Genomic DNA, 21,995 nt, shown 5'->3' with positions numbered 1-21,995 from the left:
AATGCTTTTTTTTTTTGGTAAATCGGCGTTTCATATTGCTCTTAAATGAGTACAGTCAGCTGCAGAAAGAAAATAAAACAGAGCATCAGGGACATCAGTATCCCCAGTTCAAATAACCTCTCCAGGTAGTGGCACTTGCACGATCAAAATTTTCTCTTTGCATCATATTTAAAATTGGCAAGAACAATATTTGGGCAGCTCTAAGAGAGTTCCTTATCTAAATTCTTCTATGATAGAGAACTAAGGGTCAGTTCAGGGCAATTGAAGGACCCATAACGACAACTACAATAATTAAGATACAACTAGCCATTTTAATTTTTTACACTCCTTCACCAAGTGAGACCAGTCCAGACACTTATAACAGAAGCAGAATTGTCTATAATCCCCTTACTCTGGACTGTCATCAACCTACGTAGGTGGCTTTCAATAAAGAAGACAAGTTAATCCAAGTGCACCTATTGGCCAATTATAACCTACACCAAGATCTGGGAAATTCCTACAACTTGGGATCTGAGGACCTGATGTTTATAAACAGCTAAGGTGTTTTTTTTAAAGTCTTTTTCGATAAGGGAGAACTGCGAGTTCTTTTTGCTCCATTTTTCTGAGCTGCAAGCCATGTGTGAAAACTGCCGCTTGTCAATCTTGTATATATATAGAAGAAGACTTTTATTCCCATTGTACTAGAAAGATTGGTGCTTGTTAGAATTATAAAGTTTGCTGTCATGGAAATAATTAACGTATCCAAGCTTGAGCATTTAAAAGCTTTATCGAGGCCTAGTGGTGGATAACTTCGTCCATAAAATTCTACATGTAAATCTTAAACACATACAAAAAAAAAATCTGCATCATCCAACATATCACGTCACTTTCTCTGTGCAGCATGCACAATAGAGGAGCCAGGCTAGTGCATGCATGGTACATGAAGATCGATCAGCAGATCAAAGATTATTTATTTATTTTTTTTATATCAGTTATGTGTTTCAAATTATGGCCATTCTTTCTTGTTTGTTTCCCTTTGATTTTTTTTTTTTTTCTCGTAACGTCATATATGCTCTTTTTCATCATGAATGCATCACGTACGTTTATTTTGAAATTTATGTTTATGGACATGTATGTATTTTTGCCTGACTTGCTAGTTTCTCCTCACAAGCATATCTAGCTATTGTCAAAGGGGATGCTGTACTTCAGCATGACGAAGGGAACATGTTCGTTGCACAAGAAAAAAATATCTAAGATGTCTGGTTTCGCTTTTCACTCCCTGCCGTTCTAGCTGGTGCTTTCGTATCTGAGAAAAACCTCGAGACAGAACATCTCCTTGGCACCTTCTCAGAAAGAATACCCTCTTTTGAGGCTAACCACTCCTGCAACTTGAGCTCTCTGGGTCCATGACAATGAAGACTCACCATGGTTAGGGTAATTTGAAGTTGTTCGCATCTTCCTCGAAGGAGAGCAAAGCCATAGCAGATGGTGATAGGCCCTCTCCTAGTTCCCTCGTATCCATCACACTTGTTATAAGGCAATCCAACGTCCCTTTCCTCACGGTGCTTGCAAAAACAAGAAAATGTCGAATTAACCCGAACCCAAAGGAATTCGATGATTAATAAATCATAGGTAAACCCCACATGTGCACCCCCAATAAACTCTTCAATACACAACATGAAGGCCTACCCCTAATCTAGGTATAATTTTCGGTTGGACCAGATCCATCACTGAGTTGGTGGACCAGTCCAACCACGAAGAAATACGTACGAAAACACATGTATTGTGTTCTTTTCCAATTTATCCATCCTTATGCATGTTGGTCTGCAGTTGGATCGCTTCTAATTTAGTGAGATATCACTTGGATTGAGTTTCCTCTTGGAAGATGGACAAGGTCCAAGCAGGCAATGACTACATTGGGCACGGAGAAACTACACTAAATTTGCTGGAACATTGTGAAATGCGATTTTTCGAAGAATTAAAAAAATATCAATCCTTTCCGTACGTGAAAGCACGAAGCATCGATGCGTGACTAATGGAATAATCCATGCAGCCAACCCGATTCCCTTGTTCGGATGAGGCTCAACTTGGCCAACACCATTACTCACTACCACCATCCACCCATGCTGGTCTGATCAAGCAGCGGCCACTTGTGCTAGTTGCAAACCAACCAAGCCACCATATTCCCACTCCTCTCCTGCATTTAAGGACAGAGAGCCCCAGGGTGGGGCTGATCCCAAAGCACCAGGCATGCTCATTTTTTTATGTTTCCACTTATTTTATCCACACAAACCATCTATTTGTAAGCACAACCGAACCAGCAAGGACCAAGACAAACTATTAACTCAAAAGGATCGTGACAAGAGCTGGCTGGTTTATTACCCTTCCATTATTTCGTTGCCTTTTTTTTTATACTGCTTCGGGAGAAGGGAGAGAAGGGCAGGGAATAGAAGCAGAACAGTAGAACACACCACAATATTTAATGGTGTAACGCCCATACGCATGGTCTTCGAAATGATTAACCTAAAACTTAATTAAATAGATAGGAAAGGGGTTAGCTTGTATATATCTATATATATATATATATATATATACATACACACACATATATATGGGATACCTGGAACCAGTTATAAAGCGTTAGCGTGAGCAAAACAGGGTAAGTGAGAAAGAAGACAAAGGGAAATAGTGTGTGTGGGAGAGAGACCCAAGTCCATGGTCCAGAACAACAACAAGAAGTGCATGAATTGAGATGGGCGGTTGCCCTCTGCTGCTGCTCTTATGCGAAACGGCATTCCCTCTTTTCCCACAGTCTTGATTCCCTTTGTACTGAATGAGATCATTGGCGAACACTTGGCATGCCAGTCTCCCACCTCCACTACACGCTGTATCGGATTCTCCTTTCTACTTCCTTCTCTCCTCCATTCTCTGTTCTTCTTCTTCAAACTCCTCCTCTTTAGAAGAAAATATATTGCAACAATCTGTTGACTCATACTGCAATAAAAAAAATTTCTATATGAGAATTTTATTCTCCAGAAGCGGCAGCACCTTCAGCGCTCTTCTTCTTCCGTTCCTCCAGGGTGTCCAGCGGCCCGTGGCGAGGGCGGCGACGGCGAAGTTCTTATTCGGGCAGCAGAGCGTGATGACGGCGGTGGACAGCCAGAGCCTCCACCACCAACTCTTCTACCTCCCCGGGAGGGCCTGCAGCAGTCGCCGGAATGAGAGCGTGGTCGTGGTCATGGGTGCAACCGGGACCGGCAAGTCGAAGCTATCTATCGACTTGGCGACCAGATTTCCATCCGAGGTGGTCAACTCCGACAAGATCCAGGTCTACCGTGGCCTCGACATCACCACCAACAAGATCCCTCTGGCGGAGCGCTGCGGCGTGCCGCACCATCTGTTGGGGGAGCTCGACCCCGAGGCTGGGGAGCTCCCGGCACTGAAGTTCAGGTCCCTGGCGGCGTCGGCCATCGAGGGAATCGCCGCCCGCCGACGGCTCCCGGTGGTGGCGGGCGGGTCGAACTCGTTCATCCACGCGCTGCTGGCGGCACGGCACGACCCTCGGGTGGACCCGTTCGCGGCGGGGGACAGCCGGCGGGGAAGACGGGAGCGGCTGCGCTACCGGTGCTGTTTTCTCTGGGTGGACGTGGAGAAGAAGGTACTGGCGGAGTACCTGGACCGACGGGTGGAGGAGATGGTGGCGGATGGGATGGTGGCGGAGCTGGAGGCGTACTTCGCGGCGGAGGGGGCGGAGCCGGGGAGGCACCCGGGCTTGGAGAAGGCGATTGGGGTGCCGGAGTTCCGAGAATATTTCGAGAAAGGGAAAGGGGCGAAGAAGCACGCGGCGGCGGTGGCGGCGATCAAGGCGAACACGCGGCGGCTGGCGGAGGAGCAGGTGCGGAAGATCGGGAGGCTCGGGGAGAGCGGATGCGGGTGGGCGCTCCAGCGGGTGGACGCGACGGCGGCGGTGCGGGCGCGGCTGGAGGGGTCGGCGTGGGCGGCGGCATGGGACCGGGACGTGGTGGGGCCCAGCGTCGCCGCGGTGGAGAGCTTCCTCGAGTCCTCGCTTTCTCCTCCACTCGGTTGTTAATTGAGCGAGTCCGTGGTTCTCCTCCCAGCCCAGACCGGCCTTTTTTCAAGAATTTGGAGAAAGGTGACTAAAGATACCAAAAGGAACAAAGAAAGGGTACGAACAGCTCGAGAACGTATTTCCTTTTAATCTTTAAATTTTTGTATCAGAGAGAGAAAGGGAGAAGGGTGAGTGGAATATCGTTGGGAGGAAGCCGGGGCGGAGCAGGCGGCCAATTTTGGTGCGTGAGGACGCCTCTGACACGAGCGTGGGGGCCGAGCGAGTGGTGGGATTGGGGACAGTCAAGGGACACAGCGGTGAAGCGAGGTGCAAAAGAAAAGGCAAAAAAATCATACAACACAAAAAGAGCAAAAAAAAAAAAAAAAAAAGTGGAGCTGGGAACAGAGAAGAGACAGAGCACTGGGTGCCAAAAGAAAAAATTATACAACACAAGGAAAAAAAAAGAGAAGAAAATGTTGGGTCTAGTTCGGGTTATCTTAGTTATTGTATCTTTTTCTTTCCTATCTAGTTCTCTTTTTTTTTTCTTTTTTTATCTTACTTTCCTTCCGAGTGTGTAGGTTTGAAAGGGGAATCTCAATCACATTTTGGGTGTGAGTTTGAGAGAGATGCCCACTTAAGAAGCGTGTTGTTGGGAGACATGTGATGTGGGTGGAGGCAAGCACCTAACTCCCAGCACAAGTGTGAAGGATTATTTCTTCTCTACAATCAAATATGAAAAAAAAAAAACAGTACTAGTTTTTGGAGCATCTTTTGGCTTAGAGAGTATTGTCAACGATTATCCCTGTGCACGTCCATTTCTTTCTTGCTCCATAGCATATACTAACTCAATTTTGAAAGCAATCTTTTAGACTATATATATTAAACGTGTACTTAATGTTGTGATTACTGCTGATGGCTTGGCGCCAAGAGAATGGCCTGGTGGTTGTTGAGTCCATTGAATTTGAGCTCTTGGTGGTCTCTAGAAACGGCAAAAGCATCATTGCAGTTGTAGGAGGGCTCAAGTAGTGTTTGCTCCTTCCCGGGGCATGGAAATTGGAGAGCGGAAAAAACATTGCCGGCGTTATTAGTCCTGGTTATTCCCAAGATGCCCACGCTGGTCCCTCTCTCTTTCTCCCTCTCGCCTGCAGCTATACGGTAGGTCGTACCCGATTACGAGGTGCACCAGTGGGACCACGGGTGGCCGGGATCTGACGGCAGCTGATGCTGTGATCGTCGGATCGTTTGATGAAGTCCAATCGATCTCGTCCTCCAGACTACGGCTGACGGATGGGACGTGACCTTGGCATCCCATCCACCTAGCTCCGAGCCCTGCACCTGGCCCTGCCATGCCGCAGAATAACGGTCGTTAGAACACAGTGACCTAATATGAAATATAGGTACGGGTGGCTGCATGGAAACTTATTCCGTTCTTCTTCTTAACTTAGTCTCCGTTAAGAAGATCAAAGGGATTTTACAAGAAATTAAGTTTTGATATGTCGTTTAAGCACCTTGTATAGTGATAACTACTTAATGCGAGTTCATTGTTAAATCAGTAAAAGCTTTTCTATATTTTCTTAAGAGCTTGGTTTCGAGACTACTTTCATATATCCAGAGCATTTGAATTCTTTAGTAATGATTAGAGCACCATGCAGTTGCTAATTAAATATGCTTCGTTTTCCTCATTACAAAAACCCATCTTCTATGTCCATGGGTCAAAGAGAAAACCCATAAAGTAAGCACATTTTGTAAAGCCTCTACCAAATTCGGCGCATTTGATTAGCATGTTTTAGGTTGGGTAATAGTTGAACTAAAGGTTCTGGTTGTTGCATTAAGTATGGTTTCATTATCACCTTTAGTAACACGTGGTTTTATCCCTTAAGAGAATAGAATTTGTTTCAATTCTAGTGTAAAGCCATAAATTGAGTTGGAAAGATGTTCCATAGGTATGCAATGTTGTAATTGATCATATCGATTATTAAAAAGAGAACGTAATGATCAAATTGATGCATTAGCCTTTTTTTTTCCTATTGAGAATAGAAGGAGCTAATTCCTCACCCCATTGCCTAGGTGATACCATGCCCCTTCATGCAAGGAATCAATGGTGCTTGTAAATAGAGCAAAAATGAGTTGGCTATTTAGATGTAGCTGGGCTGGCTTTTGGGCTTGACTTTTTTAGCTCCATGCAATGTGAGTGGGCCTTGATCGTGACCTCGAGAGAGGGGGAGGAGCATTCCTTGTGCGTGATGATCGAGCATCACGCTCCTTCCAACTAGCCCAACGTAGAGGAGACACTTCGATCCAGTACACCCAGTTTTGCCGCTCTATTGCAGCACCTTGTCCAAAAAGAAGGGTCGATCCTTTAGAAAGTGCTTTAAGAAGACAATATAAAAATCCCGATTTGAATGATGAGTATATGAACTGGCAAATATGGATGGTAAGACCCTTGTGATCAAAAAGTAGCATCATCATTGAGGTCTCAAAAAGAACTTAAATGGAAGCTAATTAGCATTTCCAAGACTAAAAGAAGGATCACTCTTGCAAAATGCTTGTAAAGAAGAGTTCCCAATTCTTCCCAGCCCTAAAAAAAGAAAAGTATGGAAATCCCTAAAGCCAAAAAGTAACATTTTATTGTTAAAAAATATGATAATCATAAAGAAGAAAGAAGCCTCGCAATCACAAAAGTTTTATTGATTACAAATTTGGCATAGAGCATCAATAGGCTAAAATTTAATATATATTTTTTTTATTTGCTAGAACGCACTGCTCATACTAATCTAGTATGAATATATATCTAACAAAATAAAAAAAATAAAATATGACGAAGGGCATGGCAAAAAATAAAGTGCTCTCCCCCGCCAACCTCCAAATATTACCCAAGATGCACCACAAAAGAGTCTGAACATAAAACCTCCCTGCATGAAGGAGCCACCAGCATGCGTCCAGTTCACTACATGGCTATGTAGTTCAACATAATTTAATCATCATAATACGTGAGCATGATAAACAGCAATGTTTAGTCATAAATTCCCTTGGTATGTGATTGAAAAAACAGAAGCCACCCTCTGCGTTTAGTCAGAGCTGGTCGCTGTCCGGGTCGATCCATGGCTGGTCGCAAAATGAGTCCTGCAGCATCTTTATATAAAAGGCTTTTGATTCATTAATTCAAGAAAGATGTTGATAAAAACTTTGTTTCAGGTTGCTAAGCTAATAACTGGCATTTGCTCAAAGAACCATCAAACATGGAGAAGGTTATTGTGCGCTGGATTACTTGGGAAACAGATCCATCATATTAACATCCAGATTGAGAATTTTAGCAGACATAAACTGAACAGTCTAAAAAACAATGAGTGACTATAAATAATATATCCAGGTAACAAGCAAGGGACATTTAAGTTTCAAAGAAAAGAACTAAAGAAACCATCAAATTCCTTTGATGATCACTTGGACATCACGTTGCCTTCCGATTCACTTTGAGGTATGGTAGTGCACCAATCACATTGTCATAATCACTTCTGCTAACTGGGTGCTGTAAGCAAAATCCAATAAATTTAAGAAAAGCAAGTATTTGATCATATGGTGCAACAGCAGTTATTGAATAACAGGAAAGCAGGATGACAAAGTACCTAATAAGCAAGAAAACATACCTCAAAGCAGTTATTGAATAACAGGAAAGCAGGATGACAAAGTACCTAATAAGCAGGATGACAAAGTACCTAATAAGCAGGATGACAAAGTACCTAATTTAAACTTACCCCTAAACTAAAAGATTTAAATATCTTTCTTATTTGACAATTGGTTATATCTTTCAAATGACAGAGAGAACATGGAAGGATGCAGTAACTACATATTATCTTGAAGGAAAGAACAAGCCAATCTTCTTCGGTGACTTGCTGTAGCCAATACCAACGAGATTTACAATCCATGCAATAATATGAACTAATCTTCTAATTATCAGTAACATGAATTTGATCTCACAACTCTAGCGTTCCCATTGCCAACCAAGAAATAGACAAAAAATATATATAAAAAATTAATTATTCCACAAACCATGTCTAATTACCCCACACATCACCAACTTCTCAATCTTTTTCCTCTCCTAGCATCCAGCAATGAACTTCCAAAATCATGATGACACCATATTGCCATTTGAAAATGGGCACAACCTCATGTTTTTGGTTTGGGGAGAGAGCATCTATTAAAACAAGTCAAAAAGTGCACAATCCCTGCTTCTTCTACATTAAGAACCATGGATAGTTTAAAAATAAGGTTGCAGCTACTTAATTGAAGTATATCAAGATCTTCAGCATTTCAGTAGCAGAGACCTACACAACGTATTGAACTGTTTTTGAACATCTGCACTGCTTCCACTGTTAGCATCGTTCCATTAGGCAACAACAGTACTACCAACTTGTGCCAAGAGTACTTTAAAAGAATAAGTAGTGCAGAATTGTTTCTTCCTTTCTTACTGAATTATCTCTGTTTCCCACAATTTTCTAATCATATCAAATATTGTTTCCAAATTCAATATTTTGAGGGGAAGATAATTTTAACTGCTAGTGGAATGTCTTACATGTTAAATTTTATTCCCACAAAGCTGTTATATTTTCATGATATCTTCTTAATAAAAATACCATATATTTTAGACGTCTTATGGTTCTATTATGCAGGTCTTTTCATTGAGTTTCTTTTGATCAAAGCAAGGCTTCCAACCCCTTCCCCTCTCCTTGCACTACATTGCTTTTCATCGATGGACTTTTAATGGCACACTCACCTCTCCTCAAAGAAGACAGAAAGTTAATTTAACTATTATAATTTTGTTTTTTGTAATGTTTACTGCCACTCTGTACAAGATGTTTTGCTTCCATCCAAACCAAAATAACTCCTTCCTATTCCTGGTTTAGGCCTCCAAATTCCATTTTAAAGCATGCTGATGTTAAAGGCCTTTATGACACTATAGTGTTCAACACTTCAGGCTTGTGAACCATTTTGAAAAAGTCCAAAGACCAGGGACAAAGGTGGATATATGGACCGCATCAAAGATGATAATGGATAGCAGTACAATGTAAACTACATTAGATGCATTAAGATGAAAGATGCAATATATGAATAAAGGGGAAAAAACTGAAGATCATTGAACAATGATAAAATAGTTGCACCAAATCATATATCAAATTAGATGCAAAAGGAGAAAAAGCATATAATGGATGAAGACATGAAAAGAATACATCCCGATGCATTACAATAATAATAATTTTGCAGGTAAATATCATTGAGGACTTGATGACGAAGCACAGCTGATCTGACCTACAAAAGCCAGTTGGAGATAATAAGAGAGTAAAGCAACCCTAATTATGAACCATATTATTAAAGGAAGATCAGTTACGAAACAGGTACTTAAATGCTTAAGACTTCCAAATCTAGGTCAAGTAATGCCTCCAGAATGCAGCTACAAAATGACCTCATGACCTCATATATTCCCATCACAGAAGCCCAATAGTCTAATATATTCTAATAGAGAAATACCATAGTCTAATATATCCTAACAGAGAAACCTATCTCCTGATCATGACAAATCTTGATGAGAAGGTATCAAACATATCAAAACTCCCACATACAAAAGAGACACCTAACATCGGTCCTTCGCTCGACTGCCAATTGATAATTGGTTCTGACACTGTTAGCCGTTTTTGTTTAGTCCTTTACATACAGTTAAGCCTTTTTTTTTTTACATAGAGTTGGGCTTTATAGCACACAAAATTGGGGTTGTGTTATGCACAGAGCAGGGATTAAACATAATATGGACATTGAAACCAAGAAAGGGAATAAAATACCTAGGTAACAGAGGCTAAATATAAAATGTCAATCAATTCATGAGGCAGCTCTCAATTTTCCCAATAAAAAGTCTCACCAACCCTAACTTCAAGTTTGCTGCATATCCAAGGATTGAGGGATCAAATTATAAAGTACCAGTGCCTTCATATGTAACTTTCGACAGCCACAGATATTCACAACTCTTATAATCCTTCTCTTATTCTCTAGTGACGCCATATCTACTTTTTATATTAAAATTCGATCTCACTGATATTGTTTTAACATTTGTAGATTCACTATCAAACAGCATAAGGACATATTAACTCCACCTAAATTCTATTCATTTGTTATATTTTTCACTCACTCCAAAAGAATCCATTTATTACACCTCTCTCTCTCCTTCTGAGGCTCTGCAAGATTCATAATGTTTACCAAGTCTAACTTAATGAAATTTGGTGTAGGAAATATTTTGAATTTGGTCATGCTGTAACTGATCCCTCTTCCTATATGCCGTCAAGAATATTAATGAACTTCCAAGTTGCTCGGAATGGTTCACAGAAATCTCAGCTATAATTACAAAATCATAATGTTTAACTCTTCATGAATATTTTCCAGTATTATTTGTTGAATTGCACATGCAGGAGGCAATCACATTGCAATAATGCAATTGTTTCATTATCCAATGTCAGAGTAAGGATAAATCATATCAATTACCACAAGGAACTGAACTATCTTAAGTATAAAAAACCAAAAGAATCTTCATATAAATTTCTGATATTTCATTTCAATTTAAGCCTAGTACCAGTAAAATCAAATAGACATTCTAACAGCTAACATTCTGAGTCGGGAATAAAATTACTAGCTTTAGAAGTTACCAAATCTTTTTCTCTTCATTGACGTTGTAATAGTTTGTAATGAAGTTTTCTTGATTTCGACATCTAATAATGGTATTCACATAATACTGGCACAGAGTACCATTTCTGCAATAATGATGTCTTAGTAAAAAATCTAAGTTAAAACAAAACAAATACTCAAGGTGAGAAATTTTTTCAATGCTCCAAATTTCTTTTACAGGTTTTCTAGATCCTTTTTGAAAAGACTCCTAGTACAGTAATGCTTATCTCTCTTTTTGACATCCTAAGAAACAATTCTTTCTTTAATATTTATTTTGCTGATTCTCTCTATGTTATCTTAAGCAAATGGTTTTAATCTTCTTTAGCTTTATCTACATTATCCAATACAGGAAGCCCAGACTCTCGTGAAATTTTCATCTAAATCTCTATGCAACATGTCTTTTCAGTTTCTTCAATAATCTTCTTCTTATCTCTCTCCAGAGCATCCCATATTGAAACAGTTGCCACTTTTTTGCCTCTCTTGCCAATAGAGGAGCATAGACAGAAAGATCAACAATGACTGCTGCCCCTTTTTGCCACTGGGCGAGGGAAGCAAGGAAGAATTAGAGATACCAAGTACCTAGGCTTCTACTTGTAAGATTACTATTGGATATATCGGCCCGAACTATACATCAAATAAATAAATAAATAAATGATGGCGAAAAAAAACGACGGAATTGCAAGATTCACCATCCAAGAAGTTGGGAACAAGCAGCAGCACAACCAAAATTATAGTGTTTGGAACCAGAATAACACTATTAATTTATAAGATGTCAATAAATTTGAATCAATAGCAGTACTTGGAACAGTCCGACAATCAAAAATATTCAACATTAAAAGAGGAATGGGGCAAAAGGAGTTCACCATTTTGGAGAGCCGGAGCTTCCTCTTGGTGTTCTTCTTCGCGAGCAAGTGCTGCTTCCCCGACCTCCGCCTCACTATAACTCCCCTTCCCGTCACCCGAAACCGCTTGGCCGACGCCTGCCAACGGAGGAAACGAGAGAGGGCTTCTCCTCAGAACAAATCAAAATGGAGAGAAAGGTGAGGAAGGTGGCACCTTGTGGGTCTTCCTCTTGTATCCTTTGGCAGCGAAAACGGCGAGTTTAGAAGCCTTCTGAGAGGGGGAAGGGATTGGAGAGAGACTCTTCGGAAGAAAAAAAGGGGACCCGGATAGGGTTTTGGAGGAGCTGAGCTTCTTCTTTAGAGAGACCGTCATGGGAGAGGGAGAGAGACGGACGCCATGGAAGCAGCGAAGCGGAAGTGGGACGGAAGAAGATAACCTCATGAAGCAGATGGAAGAGGCCATTTTTCTCTTCCGTATACCGTGGCGTCCCCTCGGTTCTCTCTCTTTTCTGTGGGTTTTTTGGATAGATAAAAATTATTAGATGGACCAGTGGATCAATCCAAATCCCAGGGCACGTGCGCGCGGGCCGAGCGAGTGGTGGCTGGTGGGATTCGGGACGGTGAAGGGACCGTGCGGTGAAGCGAGGTGCAAAAGAAAAAGAAAAAAAAAATTATACAACACAAAAAAAGTAAAAAAAAAAGTGGAGCCGGGAACAGAGAAGAGACAGAGCACTGGGTGCCAAAAAAAAGTGGAGGCATGCAAATAGATTATATAGCTCATAGTTTGCATGACTCCACTCCTTTGTACCAGTCGGTGCCTATAAGAGTATATTTGTTTTTAACTTAGGAAGCTCTTGATTAGTTGGAGACTACCAAACCTTCTCCTTATGCATTGTTTATTTCTCCAATTAATTTATCTCTTGATTTGGTTGTTGTTTTTTTTTCTTTTTTCTTTTTTTTTCCTTTTCCAATTTAGTGTGGTTTGATAAAATGTCATTTGAATTGGTTGATTGAGATTTTTTAGTATTAATTAACTTTCTTGTTCTTAGTGTTTATTTTATTAATTTTGTGAGAGACCTTCAGAAAGATCCCTTTCGAGGAGCGCATTTTTTTTCACTTTAGTTGAAATTAGATCTTCTTATATTGGCATTAAGTCATGTATCTTTTAAATCATGCATCTTTCGAAAAATTAAATTGCACGTCTTTTGGATCATCTATCTTTTAAGAAATCCGATCCTGTTTATTTTATTTTAATTTTTTGAATAGAGGATGAGGTATGTGGACTGATTTTAATATGAACACGTTCTTTCACTATTTGGTATTTAATAGTCTTATTTTTTTCTTCTCCGATATTTTCTCAAAGATTGTTCCTTTTTTGGTTCCTCTATTTGGGTTTAATTTACAGGTTTGCAACCTCCCTTGTAACCACACACACAAAAGAAAGAGTTTGTTCGGTTCATGGTCTATACTGAACCGGGTCATGCAGCGACCGACCCGGACGGTTCGGGTCCGGTCTAATTCTGATAATTGAATCCGGTTCAACTTTCCGGGTTAGCTTAAAACTCCAAACCGCCATAGCCTACCGGCCTTCCCCTACAAAACCCCCCCTCTCCTCGTAGCAGCCCGTTAGATCACCGACTCCCACTTTTCTACGTTCCCGGCCTTCTTCCCCGGGGAAGGAGGGGGCCCGAAGGCGTCGTCTCTTCTCCGGTGGCTCTGATCGTTGATAAGAACTCCATTCTCTCTTCCTCGAGAGCTCCAGGTGCATCGAATTCGGTAAGATATCTAGGGTTTTATTCTGTTCTTGAAGAATCTATCCATTTCTTGATTTTAGATTTTCTTTCAAGAAGTTTCTTCTACTCGTTCCTCCAAAAATTCGAACGGGATCATATTTATTCTCTATAAGGACAACCCTAATTAAGAGTTGAGTTTTAATCTATTGTGCGGCTCTTTCTTTGTTTCTTTACCATTATCTCTTCTGCTTCTTCGTTATCTTCTTGCACCAGAGTTCCCTTTAATTTTCTTTGCTTCATCCTTCTTCGATTGATGACTTCTTGATCTTCGAAATGAAAGTCAATAAAGATCTACTAAGGCGTGGGTGTCTTGAATATTTTAAATGCTACGACTCTCTTTTTTTTGATCTTAAAGGTAGTATCGTTCTAATAATTTGTTTTCAGTTTTCTTGAAATATTTCTATGATTTCCCAATTTTTCCGAAAATATTTTCAATTATTTCAGTGCTACGAGTCATTGATATTGTCATCTTGAAGCCCGTATTTTTATGATGATTTCTTTTGTGTTTTCTCTAAATTTATATGATTTTCCAACTTTGATACAAATATTTGAAATTACTCCAGTCCTAAAACTCGTTGATATCGTCATCTTCGAGCTAGTACGTTTCAGGTGATCTCTTTGGGGCTTCTTGAAATTTCTACGATTTCAACTTTAACACAAATTTTTGCAATTATTCCCATAAGCCGTTGGTTGTTGGTGTTGCGATCTTAAAGCTAGTATCTTTCTGATGAATTTTTTGGGTTTTCTTGAAATTTCTATGGCTTAAATGATGTAAACGATCCAATTAAACCCTTTAGTTAAGTCATAGTCTCGCTCGGCCTACTTACCCTCTTTCTAATGACTTCTTTTGGGTTTTCTTTGAAATTTCTACTATTTTCATGATGTGAAGGACCCAGAAAAAAAAAACTTTTTAGTGTTTACGTGTCAGAGTCTAACTCTACCTGTTTTCCCTCTTGAGCCAAACTGCTTATATGGTTTCAAACTTGAGCATATCGCAAGTTTATTTCTGAACCTGTAAATGGCCTATCGATACTAAATATTCCATATCAAATTCAACTTATCTTTTCTTATCAGGAGTTATCAGCCTGGTATACAGATAAATTATGTTGGCTAATTGTTGCATAATTATTGCTGGTTATACTGCATCAAACTCTGTTTTACAATTAATATGCTGAAATATTAGAACAAAAAGTTATTGCCTATTTTGATATCTAGCTGTGATGAATGTGTGCTCTAAAATTATGTTGAGAAACAAAGTATGCATTAACTTAATGAAAATAAATATGGCTTTGTCGACTTAGAACTTCCTTTATGAATACTTTCTCTCATTCAATTAATTATGATTGTCTTCCTCCATCAAAGATACAAACCAGTTTGATTCATATCATTTTATAAAGGGCATATTCCCTGAAATATTTAATACTCATTACTAATTTAGCATTTATACTTTTGACTATCAAGTGCTTTCCCAGCAGTTGCCACTTGCTGATAAATCAAGAATTGCTGCAAGGAGTCAAAAGTTTTGGTTCAGTGAGTGAATCTGGACAATGAGATTCTTGTATCATATGTTATTGTTACAATTTTAAATTGATTTTTCTTTATCCTTTTTTATCTCCCAATTCCTGCCAGTTTGCACTTTGTTGGATGTTACATTGATTATTTCTTCATGATTCTTCAAGTGTACATGCATGGCCAAACAGATTATTGCACTATGGGTTCTGATACATAAATGTTTTGAAGATGTTGTACATTGTTGATATTACAACCATAATGAGCTTCATGGGAAAAAGCCTGCTTTTTGGTGAATTCTGATTCATAAAAGTATGACCTGTACCATTTCTGCTTTATATTTGATCGGTGTATCTAGTTGGTAGAATGAGCACTGTCTGCTTATAAACTTTAAAACAGTGCTTATCTCCCCTTACCTCCTATCGTAGCTGAAATGCTGTTCAACTCACATGATTTGCAGGTTGCTGTCTCACTTTATGTAATACTCACAACAGCTACAAGCATGTATCCTGTTTTTGCAATTCCAAGGTAAGAGTTGATTTTGATGCCTATAACTTCGTTACAAGATTTCAATAGTCTGATTTATAAATAGCAACATGCCCTACATACGTGGAGATATGTTATTATTTTCTAAAAAAGGTTCCATACTTGACTCGTTCTGATTAACTAATGATTTTACCAATAAGTTGATTATTCATTTGGGTGACTTTGACTGGAACTTCTGATCTGCACTTTATAAGAAGTGTTACCTTCAGAGTTGTGTTTTTCTGAATTTGGAGCTTTTAAACTTGTGACACTTGGATGGTTGGATGCGACAATATAATCTGTGGTACTGCAATTGTGTATCCCATGCTTTCTTTGGCTAAAGTGCTGGCAGTTGGAGTGTTATATCTAAAACATTTTAAAGCAAGTGATGACACTTTAATTCTTTACTGTTTAAAGTGTTAAATGAACCTAGAGTGATTTATCGATCATTTCCTCCATGCACGTGAAAATTATGATCTACAGTCATTGTCCAAGTCTGTTGATGAAGTAAATTGACACTTTCATCTAACTAAATTTGTAATTACTGGATAAATGTGCATGCAGGAAATATATTATATATGTCAGCATGAAAACTATTGTATTTGGCTAGATGAATAACTGAATGAAGGAGAATGAATTTTATTGGTCGAAACTCAAATGCATTTGTAATAATAGGAATTTCTTTTTCTGAGAGGGGCGGACAATATAGATTCCCTGTATATTGTTTATTTATTCAAGCAGTCATAGAAATATGGGATTTGATGCTATATGATAAATATATATCCATGATATCCTTGCATACCAGAATTCTTTGATCAACGAAAATCCAAAATTTTGATTTTTGTTTGAAGAAATTTTTTTTGCTAGTATAGCTAATGGCATTCTCATTTAAGTGAAGTGCATTTGTAATAGTATGTTCTTTTCTTTCTCTGCAAATATTAAATAATTACGAACAAAGATATCTTCTCAGGGCCTGTTTGGACAGCTGAGCAGCTAATCTATGAATAACATTTTCCCACTCAAGAAAGATCTAAGAAAGAGAGGTCCTGATTAAGATTTTTGAGCAACTATTTAGGGGTTGATGTGGTTTCATTATCCCTATTTACCAGAGAGACACTTAATTACATTTTTATCAAAATTGTTTGCCCTAATTTTTAGGGATAAGGTTCACTGCAAGAGTCTTCTGATCCTTCAAACTCAAGAGCCTCCCGATCCCTCAAACTCTTCTTTCACAACTTCCCTCTTCTCAAGAGGTTCACTGCAAGTGTCTTCTGATCCTCCAAACTCAAGAGCCTCCCGATCCCTCAAACTCTTCTTTCACAACTTCCCTCTTCTCAACTCCTACTTTTCATGGTGCAGCATCAAGCAGATAATCCACTGGACATCCAAACAGGCCCTTAAGGACTTTGTAAATACCTAGCTACCATGTCCATGGGAGATTTTTCCTAGACAGTTGGAAAATGGCTGAGGATGATGTGAGAGCAAAGGTAGAAGTTGAAGGGGTTAAAGTGGTGGTTGATCCCACAATCTCAAAACTTTTATGACATTTCAATGCACTGGCTAATTCCTTTTCCTTCCACCACCTCTCAGCCAATTCCTAGCTGTGAAGGAGACATCGCATGGATATTGTATCTGTGGACCCTTACGGGTCCATATGACTGAAAGCCTGTTAGCCCCTTGATGGCTAAGAATCTATCACTTCTAAGTGTGATGTGTGATAGGCACGTTGGGCTGGTGGATTCTGTAAATGATCCATCATTTCTAGCAAGCATTCATGCATGATGATTGTGTTATTAGCCAATGACAAGTTATCCTTACTACTATTAAGAAGTATCCATAACTTTGCCGAGTGAAAGTTTTCACACTTTTAATCCCATAACAACCCTCTTGTCAAGTTACTTCTGTATTCCCAGAATACACCAAACTGATGATTAAAATATTTTTACATTTTTAATCCCATAATAGACTTCTCTAAATTCTTACGCATTCTTAAAATACATCAAATTCACTGACTAAAAATATTTTTGACTTGTTTATGGAAAAAATTTTGTTGACTCCTTTTCCTCCACATTTTTGTGCATAATTAATGTGGCTACCACTTCTACTTGGGTTTTTGTTTCGTTCTTCGAGTTTTAAAAAAAGTTGGAAACTAGATCACCTCTAATCTTAAGATACTATCCGTGAAACTAATCGATTTCCTATATTTCATCCAATTCCTTCCCCCTCATGTTTTTGTAAATTACAGATATGCGTGTCATATCTACTCAGATTTCTGTTTCCTTGTTGGAGTCCCATTAATTGGAGGACTACATCCTGAATGCATTTGACTCACTAAAAGCCTCATCTTTTTCTATCAAAACCATCCAAAGCCCCCTGCTAACCCAGCAGAAGAAGAACAGCGATCTGATGGACATATATCTTCCCTCTTTGCAGCTCTATCTCTTGATAGAGCCAATGATGCAACAGTAAGAAGTTCAAGCATGGATAAGAAGGCATATTGTCCGATGAAATGCCTCTCTGAAATGTCATGTTAGCAAATGAGTCTAGAGCAAGGTTAAATACTTATAAGCAAAATTGTTGAGGTCACAACGTGAAATATGATCTCTTCAATTGCAAGCCCAAAGTGGCATGGTATTCAGCATTTGCTCCATGTCCAAGAAGCATATTGGTTGCCATATATGGGTTCAAAATGACATATGACTTGGAATAGCAACAGGCCGCAAAATTTGTCTTATCCATACCTGAACTCTTAAAATCCTTCTATCCGAACCCATCCCAAATCTGATTAAAAATTTGTCCAAAATTTCCAAACCCAATTCTCATCAAAAAATAGTAAATCCATCGGGTACTTGAATCCATCCGATTAATGTTTATTTAGATCCGTTATTCGGATAGGGTTGGGTACCCGACCCGGAATTACAAAAAAAAATAAAAAAGGAAGGAATAATATCAAGTAAAAATGGGTATAAATAACTTAGCAAACAGTCTAAACACAAATGAGTTTTATAGCTTAGTGGTAAAGGTAGAGGTTGGATGTCTTTGAGGTTTGGGGTTCAAGTCTCATAAGGCGAGGCCCTTTGCTTGACTTGGGCTTGAGGGTGGGCAGCCAGCGGCATGAATCACTCATTTCAGGTTGACCCTTGGTCGAGGGCTTTTTTATTGAGAAGGTGGTGGTAGTGGGTTTCCCCAGAATTACAAAAAATTAAAATAAAAAGGAGAAATAATATCAAGTAAAAATGGTATAAATAATTTGGCAAACAGTCTAAAGCACAAATGAGTTTTGTAGCTTAATGGTAAAGGTAGAGGTTGGATGTTTTTGAGGTTTGAGGTTTAAGTCCCTTCATAAGGAGAGGGCCTTTGCTTGACTTGGGCTCGAAAGAGGTGGGCAGCTAGCGGCATGAATCACTCCTTTCAGGTTAACCCCTTGGTTGAGGGCTTTGTTATCGAAAAAGGTAGTAGTTGTGGGTTCTGTGCAATTCGAGGATATGAGAGCATTGGCTATTTCCAACACTTCAATCATCATTTCATCACTATTTGTGGGTAATTTTTTTGTCTTTACCGGATGATCTCATGGTGGTGGCCATATAATTAATAGGTTCTCTTGTTTGTAGAAGGGCATGATGATTGAATGCATAACCCATTCTTGATTAAAACAATCATCAAACAGGAGGGGACTACTTCCACATTCCTTCTTCTCCCACAATTGGGTAAGGGGGAAGTAAATTACCCTAGAGTACTACCAATGACTTTTCTTGCCTGCTTTTGCTCCGATGAAGGCATTGGAAGTCTTGTTGATTGTGCTCCTCAAAGAAAGAAGGTCAGTATCTGCTATGGAGAAAAAATCTGCCGTGAGACAATGGTCTAGCCCCATGGACTAGTCATTCAGTAGTCTTACAGGGCAATTATATATATATATATATATATATAATTTTATAATGTATATATATGTATTATATAATTGGGTTTGGGAGCAGATACCTCGAGGGGCAAATCCTAAATCCATCCCAAACCCAACAAGGTTTTTCTAAATGGGTCCTATTAGGGTTGGGACAGGTCGGATATCCGAAAAAAGCCACGAGACTGCCATCCCTACATCTAACAGTATTTTAATATTTGAGAGAGACATAAGGACATGGATAACACTAATCAAGGGAACAAGATGCATGAAAGGAGATTAAGTAACCATTGTTGTAGAAAGTTTGAGCTAACTTTGATTACTAAGATTGTTCATAGGTAACTTACTTATAGGCCAATTGGCTTAAGCTCAGCAAGTATGCATTCCTCTTCATTTTCTTCTCTCTGTGCAAAGTGTGCAATATGGGTTTGACGACCCAGGAGTGAATAAGAGAATAAGAAGCAATGAATCTTGACCTAAACAAATCCTAAAAAGGCATTAGAAACAATGAATAAGAGAATTCTTAATGAAACTAAGCATCCTCGTAAAGACCAGGAGCCAAGCCATCCCAAGTGTTGATATGATACCAGGTCCTAACTAATACCAGCTCCAAACCGAGGATTTCAAACCTTGCAATAGATCTCAACCTGCAAAAGTGAAGAACTCTAGAAATTTTGAAAGCGTAGGAGTAGTTTAGTTGGTAGAATCACAATTTTTCTGGTGGATCAAATTGTAGTGTAATGCGTATCTCATGATTGCAACGCAGTGTTGTTACAGTGTTCTATTAGTGGAAGCAATAGAAAAATTATTGTGTCAAGTGTGAGATAACTATTTTCTTGGTTATTCGAAGGAAATGCACATCAAATATTCTCACTTTATGCTTGTAATGTACCAGGCTCCCCTTGTACCAGGTTACCCTTGGAGGTGAGAACTATTTTCTTGGTTATTGTACCAAGTTTTCCTTAACAACTTGACAAAGTACCTCCAGAATAAATTATTTCTGATCTAGTCCTCTTGTCATCTGGAAATGCAATTTTATGGAAGCTATCATTTTTTTCCTAATTTGAGAATCTAGTGGTCAACTTTTTATTTTCCTCGAGTACTGCCAAGTGGGAAACATGACCCTCTGGTCCTTCAGCATATATGGACAGTCTACTTGTTTTCTTCTTTGATATCATGCTGTGCTGAACAGAGAGGTGATAATAGAGTGAAGAAAAGTTCAGTCATCTTGCATGTTTCAGACTTGGAATTTGAAGATGCATGAATTTTTGTGATCTTTCATCTACACACAACTCAACAATTTTACCTTTTTGTACCTCCAGTAAACCATGTTTTTTAGCAGAGCACATAGAAGCAGTCAGCGAGTATGATTTCAAGGCTTGAGTAGAGCTACTTCTTTTTTCTAGTTCAGCAGGTATGAAGTTTTCTGTGACTTGTTGGTGGACCCATGTATTAGTCAAGTGGTTCAGGTCATCATATTGCAAATTCAGCTTTGGTTTTGTAATTTTGGTGAGTCAATAATTTCCACTATCAGAAAAAATTTACAGGTGTAGACAAGCTCCGCCGAATCGGTACCGGGATCTGTACTGCCGGCAAACGGGTCGATACGGTACCGGTACTGTACCAGTTCGGTAACATAGATAAATCCAACTTAAGCCATGGCACATGGCAAACACAGACAACCAGTAACAAGAATCGCATGCATGTATGCCAAAATTAACACTAAATTTAACCATGAAGATGATGAAAATAAGAATAAATACCTGCCATGCAAATCTTTGTGAAAAGGAGGAACAAGGGTTTCTAAACTCGGAATGTAAATGGGTCGGTTCAAGGATGAAAAAGAGAACGATAACTTAAAAATGACGATCTTTCTTCTTCCCTCTCCCTACTCTTGTACTCATTAGGTTTGGTAGGTCTCCCCCATCGTTTGCTCACAAACAGAGGGAGGAGATCGCTTGAAAATGGAGGAGAATAGAAAGAATAGGGATGGCAAAACCATGCTTTGGGAAGGAGGGGAGAAAGAGAGATAGAGCACACCCAAAGAAGGAAGGTAGCCAAGGGAGTGGATGAGTCTGGCAGGACCACCACGGGATGCCGCAGCGGGATTGGAGGAGGCCGACACTTGCAGGACCACCACAACCACCTGGTGAGGGAGGGGGAGACCGCTGACGATCAAGAGGGGCAAGCGGGAGGGCGGCGGACAGATGGCACGTAGTGGGGGTTGAAACATGGGAATAGGATCCATTGGGCGTCCATAGAAATCGTATACAGATCGGATCAGACGTAGGTCGAATCAGAAAATCACAAAACCTCACCTGTTTATTACACAGGTCAGAATTTAAAATCTGAACTTGTTATGCTTGATAAGCAGGTAACTTGACCCGGCCTGCTTAACCAGTTTAATAAACAAGTCAGATTAGATCAACCTTTTAGTTTGACCTATTGGTTTAACCTTAATAAATAGGTTAGGTCAACTTGTTGGTTTGACTTATTTATTATCTGCACTGGTCCAGCAAACAATAAACAACAACCAAAAACCAACAGACAATAAACAAAAAACTACAAACGACATAAAAATAAATCCAAAAAACTTTAATGGTGCACTTAAGGAAAAGAAAAAATTAAAGAATTTTTTTTTTAAAAGAAAATTTATATTTTTTAAAGGAAATTTCCTA

At 39.3% G+C, this 21,995-nt stretch overlaps 2 protein-coding genes and 1 long non-coding RNA gene across 6 annotated transcripts; 2 read left to right on the top strand and 1 right to left on the bottom strand.

Moving 5' to 3' along the window:
- The first annotated feature begins 2,650 nt into the window (after positions 1 to 2,650).
- Positions 2,651 to 4,330, top strand: LOC103712809 (adenylate isopentenyltransferase-like). Its single transcript, XM_008799446.6, has one exon. It carries the CDS (start codon positions 2,813 to 2,815, stop codon positions 4,067 to 4,069), a length of 1,257 nt encoding a protein of 418 aa, XP_008797668.5. The 5' UTR covers positions 2,651 to 2,812; the 3' UTR covers positions 4,070 to 4,330.
- A 2,982-nt stretch (positions 4,331 to 7,312) lies between these two features.
- On the bottom strand, positions 7,313 to 12,123 carry PRPL35 (Ribosomal protein L35). 2 transcript variants are annotated; one of them, XM_089924051.1, is made up of 4 exons: positions 11,810 to 12,123; positions 11,617 to 11,733; positions 7,693 to 7,737; positions 7,313 to 7,574 (listed from the first exon to the last, which is right to left on the bottom strand). In XM_089924051.1, the coding sequence occupies exons 1-4, from the start codon at positions 12,056 to 12,058 to the stop codon at positions 7,497 to 7,499; spliced, it is 489 nt and encodes a 162-aa protein (XP_089780177.1). In that variant the 5' UTR covers positions 12,059 to 12,123; the 3' UTR covers positions 7,313 to 7,496. The 2 variants fall into 2 exon arrangements, with proteins under 2 accessions (XP_089780177.1, XP_008797670.2); XM_008799448.6 differs by lacking the exon at positions 7,693 to 7,737 and having other exon boundaries at positions 11,810 to 12,119.
- A 1,042-nt stretch (positions 12,124 to 13,165) lies between these two features.
- LOC148715308 (uncharacterized) lies at positions 13,166 to 20,543 on the top strand. Of its 3 annotated transcripts, XR_016395798.1 has the most exons (5): positions 13,166 to 13,371; positions 14,850 to 14,918; positions 15,068 to 15,209; positions 15,358 to 15,425; positions 20,213 to 20,543. It is a non-coding gene; the product is annotated as an uncharacterized LOC148715308 (long non-coding RNA). The 3 variants fall into 3 exon arrangements; XR_016395797.1 differs by having other exon boundaries at positions 13,167 to 13,371; positions 14,864 to 15,209; XR_016395796.1 differs by having other exon boundaries at positions 13,167 to 13,371; positions 14,850 to 15,209.
- The last annotated feature ends 1,452 nt before the right edge of the window (positions 20,544 to 21,995 follow it).

The sequence above is a fragment of the Phoenix dactylifera genome, chromosome 1 (genome assembly GCF_051530095.1).
Source record: "Phoenix dactylifera cultivar Ajwa chromosome 1, Ajwa_hap1_PhDact_Kaust_v1.1, whole genome shotgun sequence".
Lineage (NCBI taxonomy): Eukaryota > Viridiplantae > Streptophyta > Magnoliopsida > Arecales > Arecaceae > Phoenix > Phoenix dactylifera.
The sequence above is the reverse complement of the archived record's forward strand: the minus strand, read 5'-3'. Positions and strand labels throughout refer to the sequence as shown.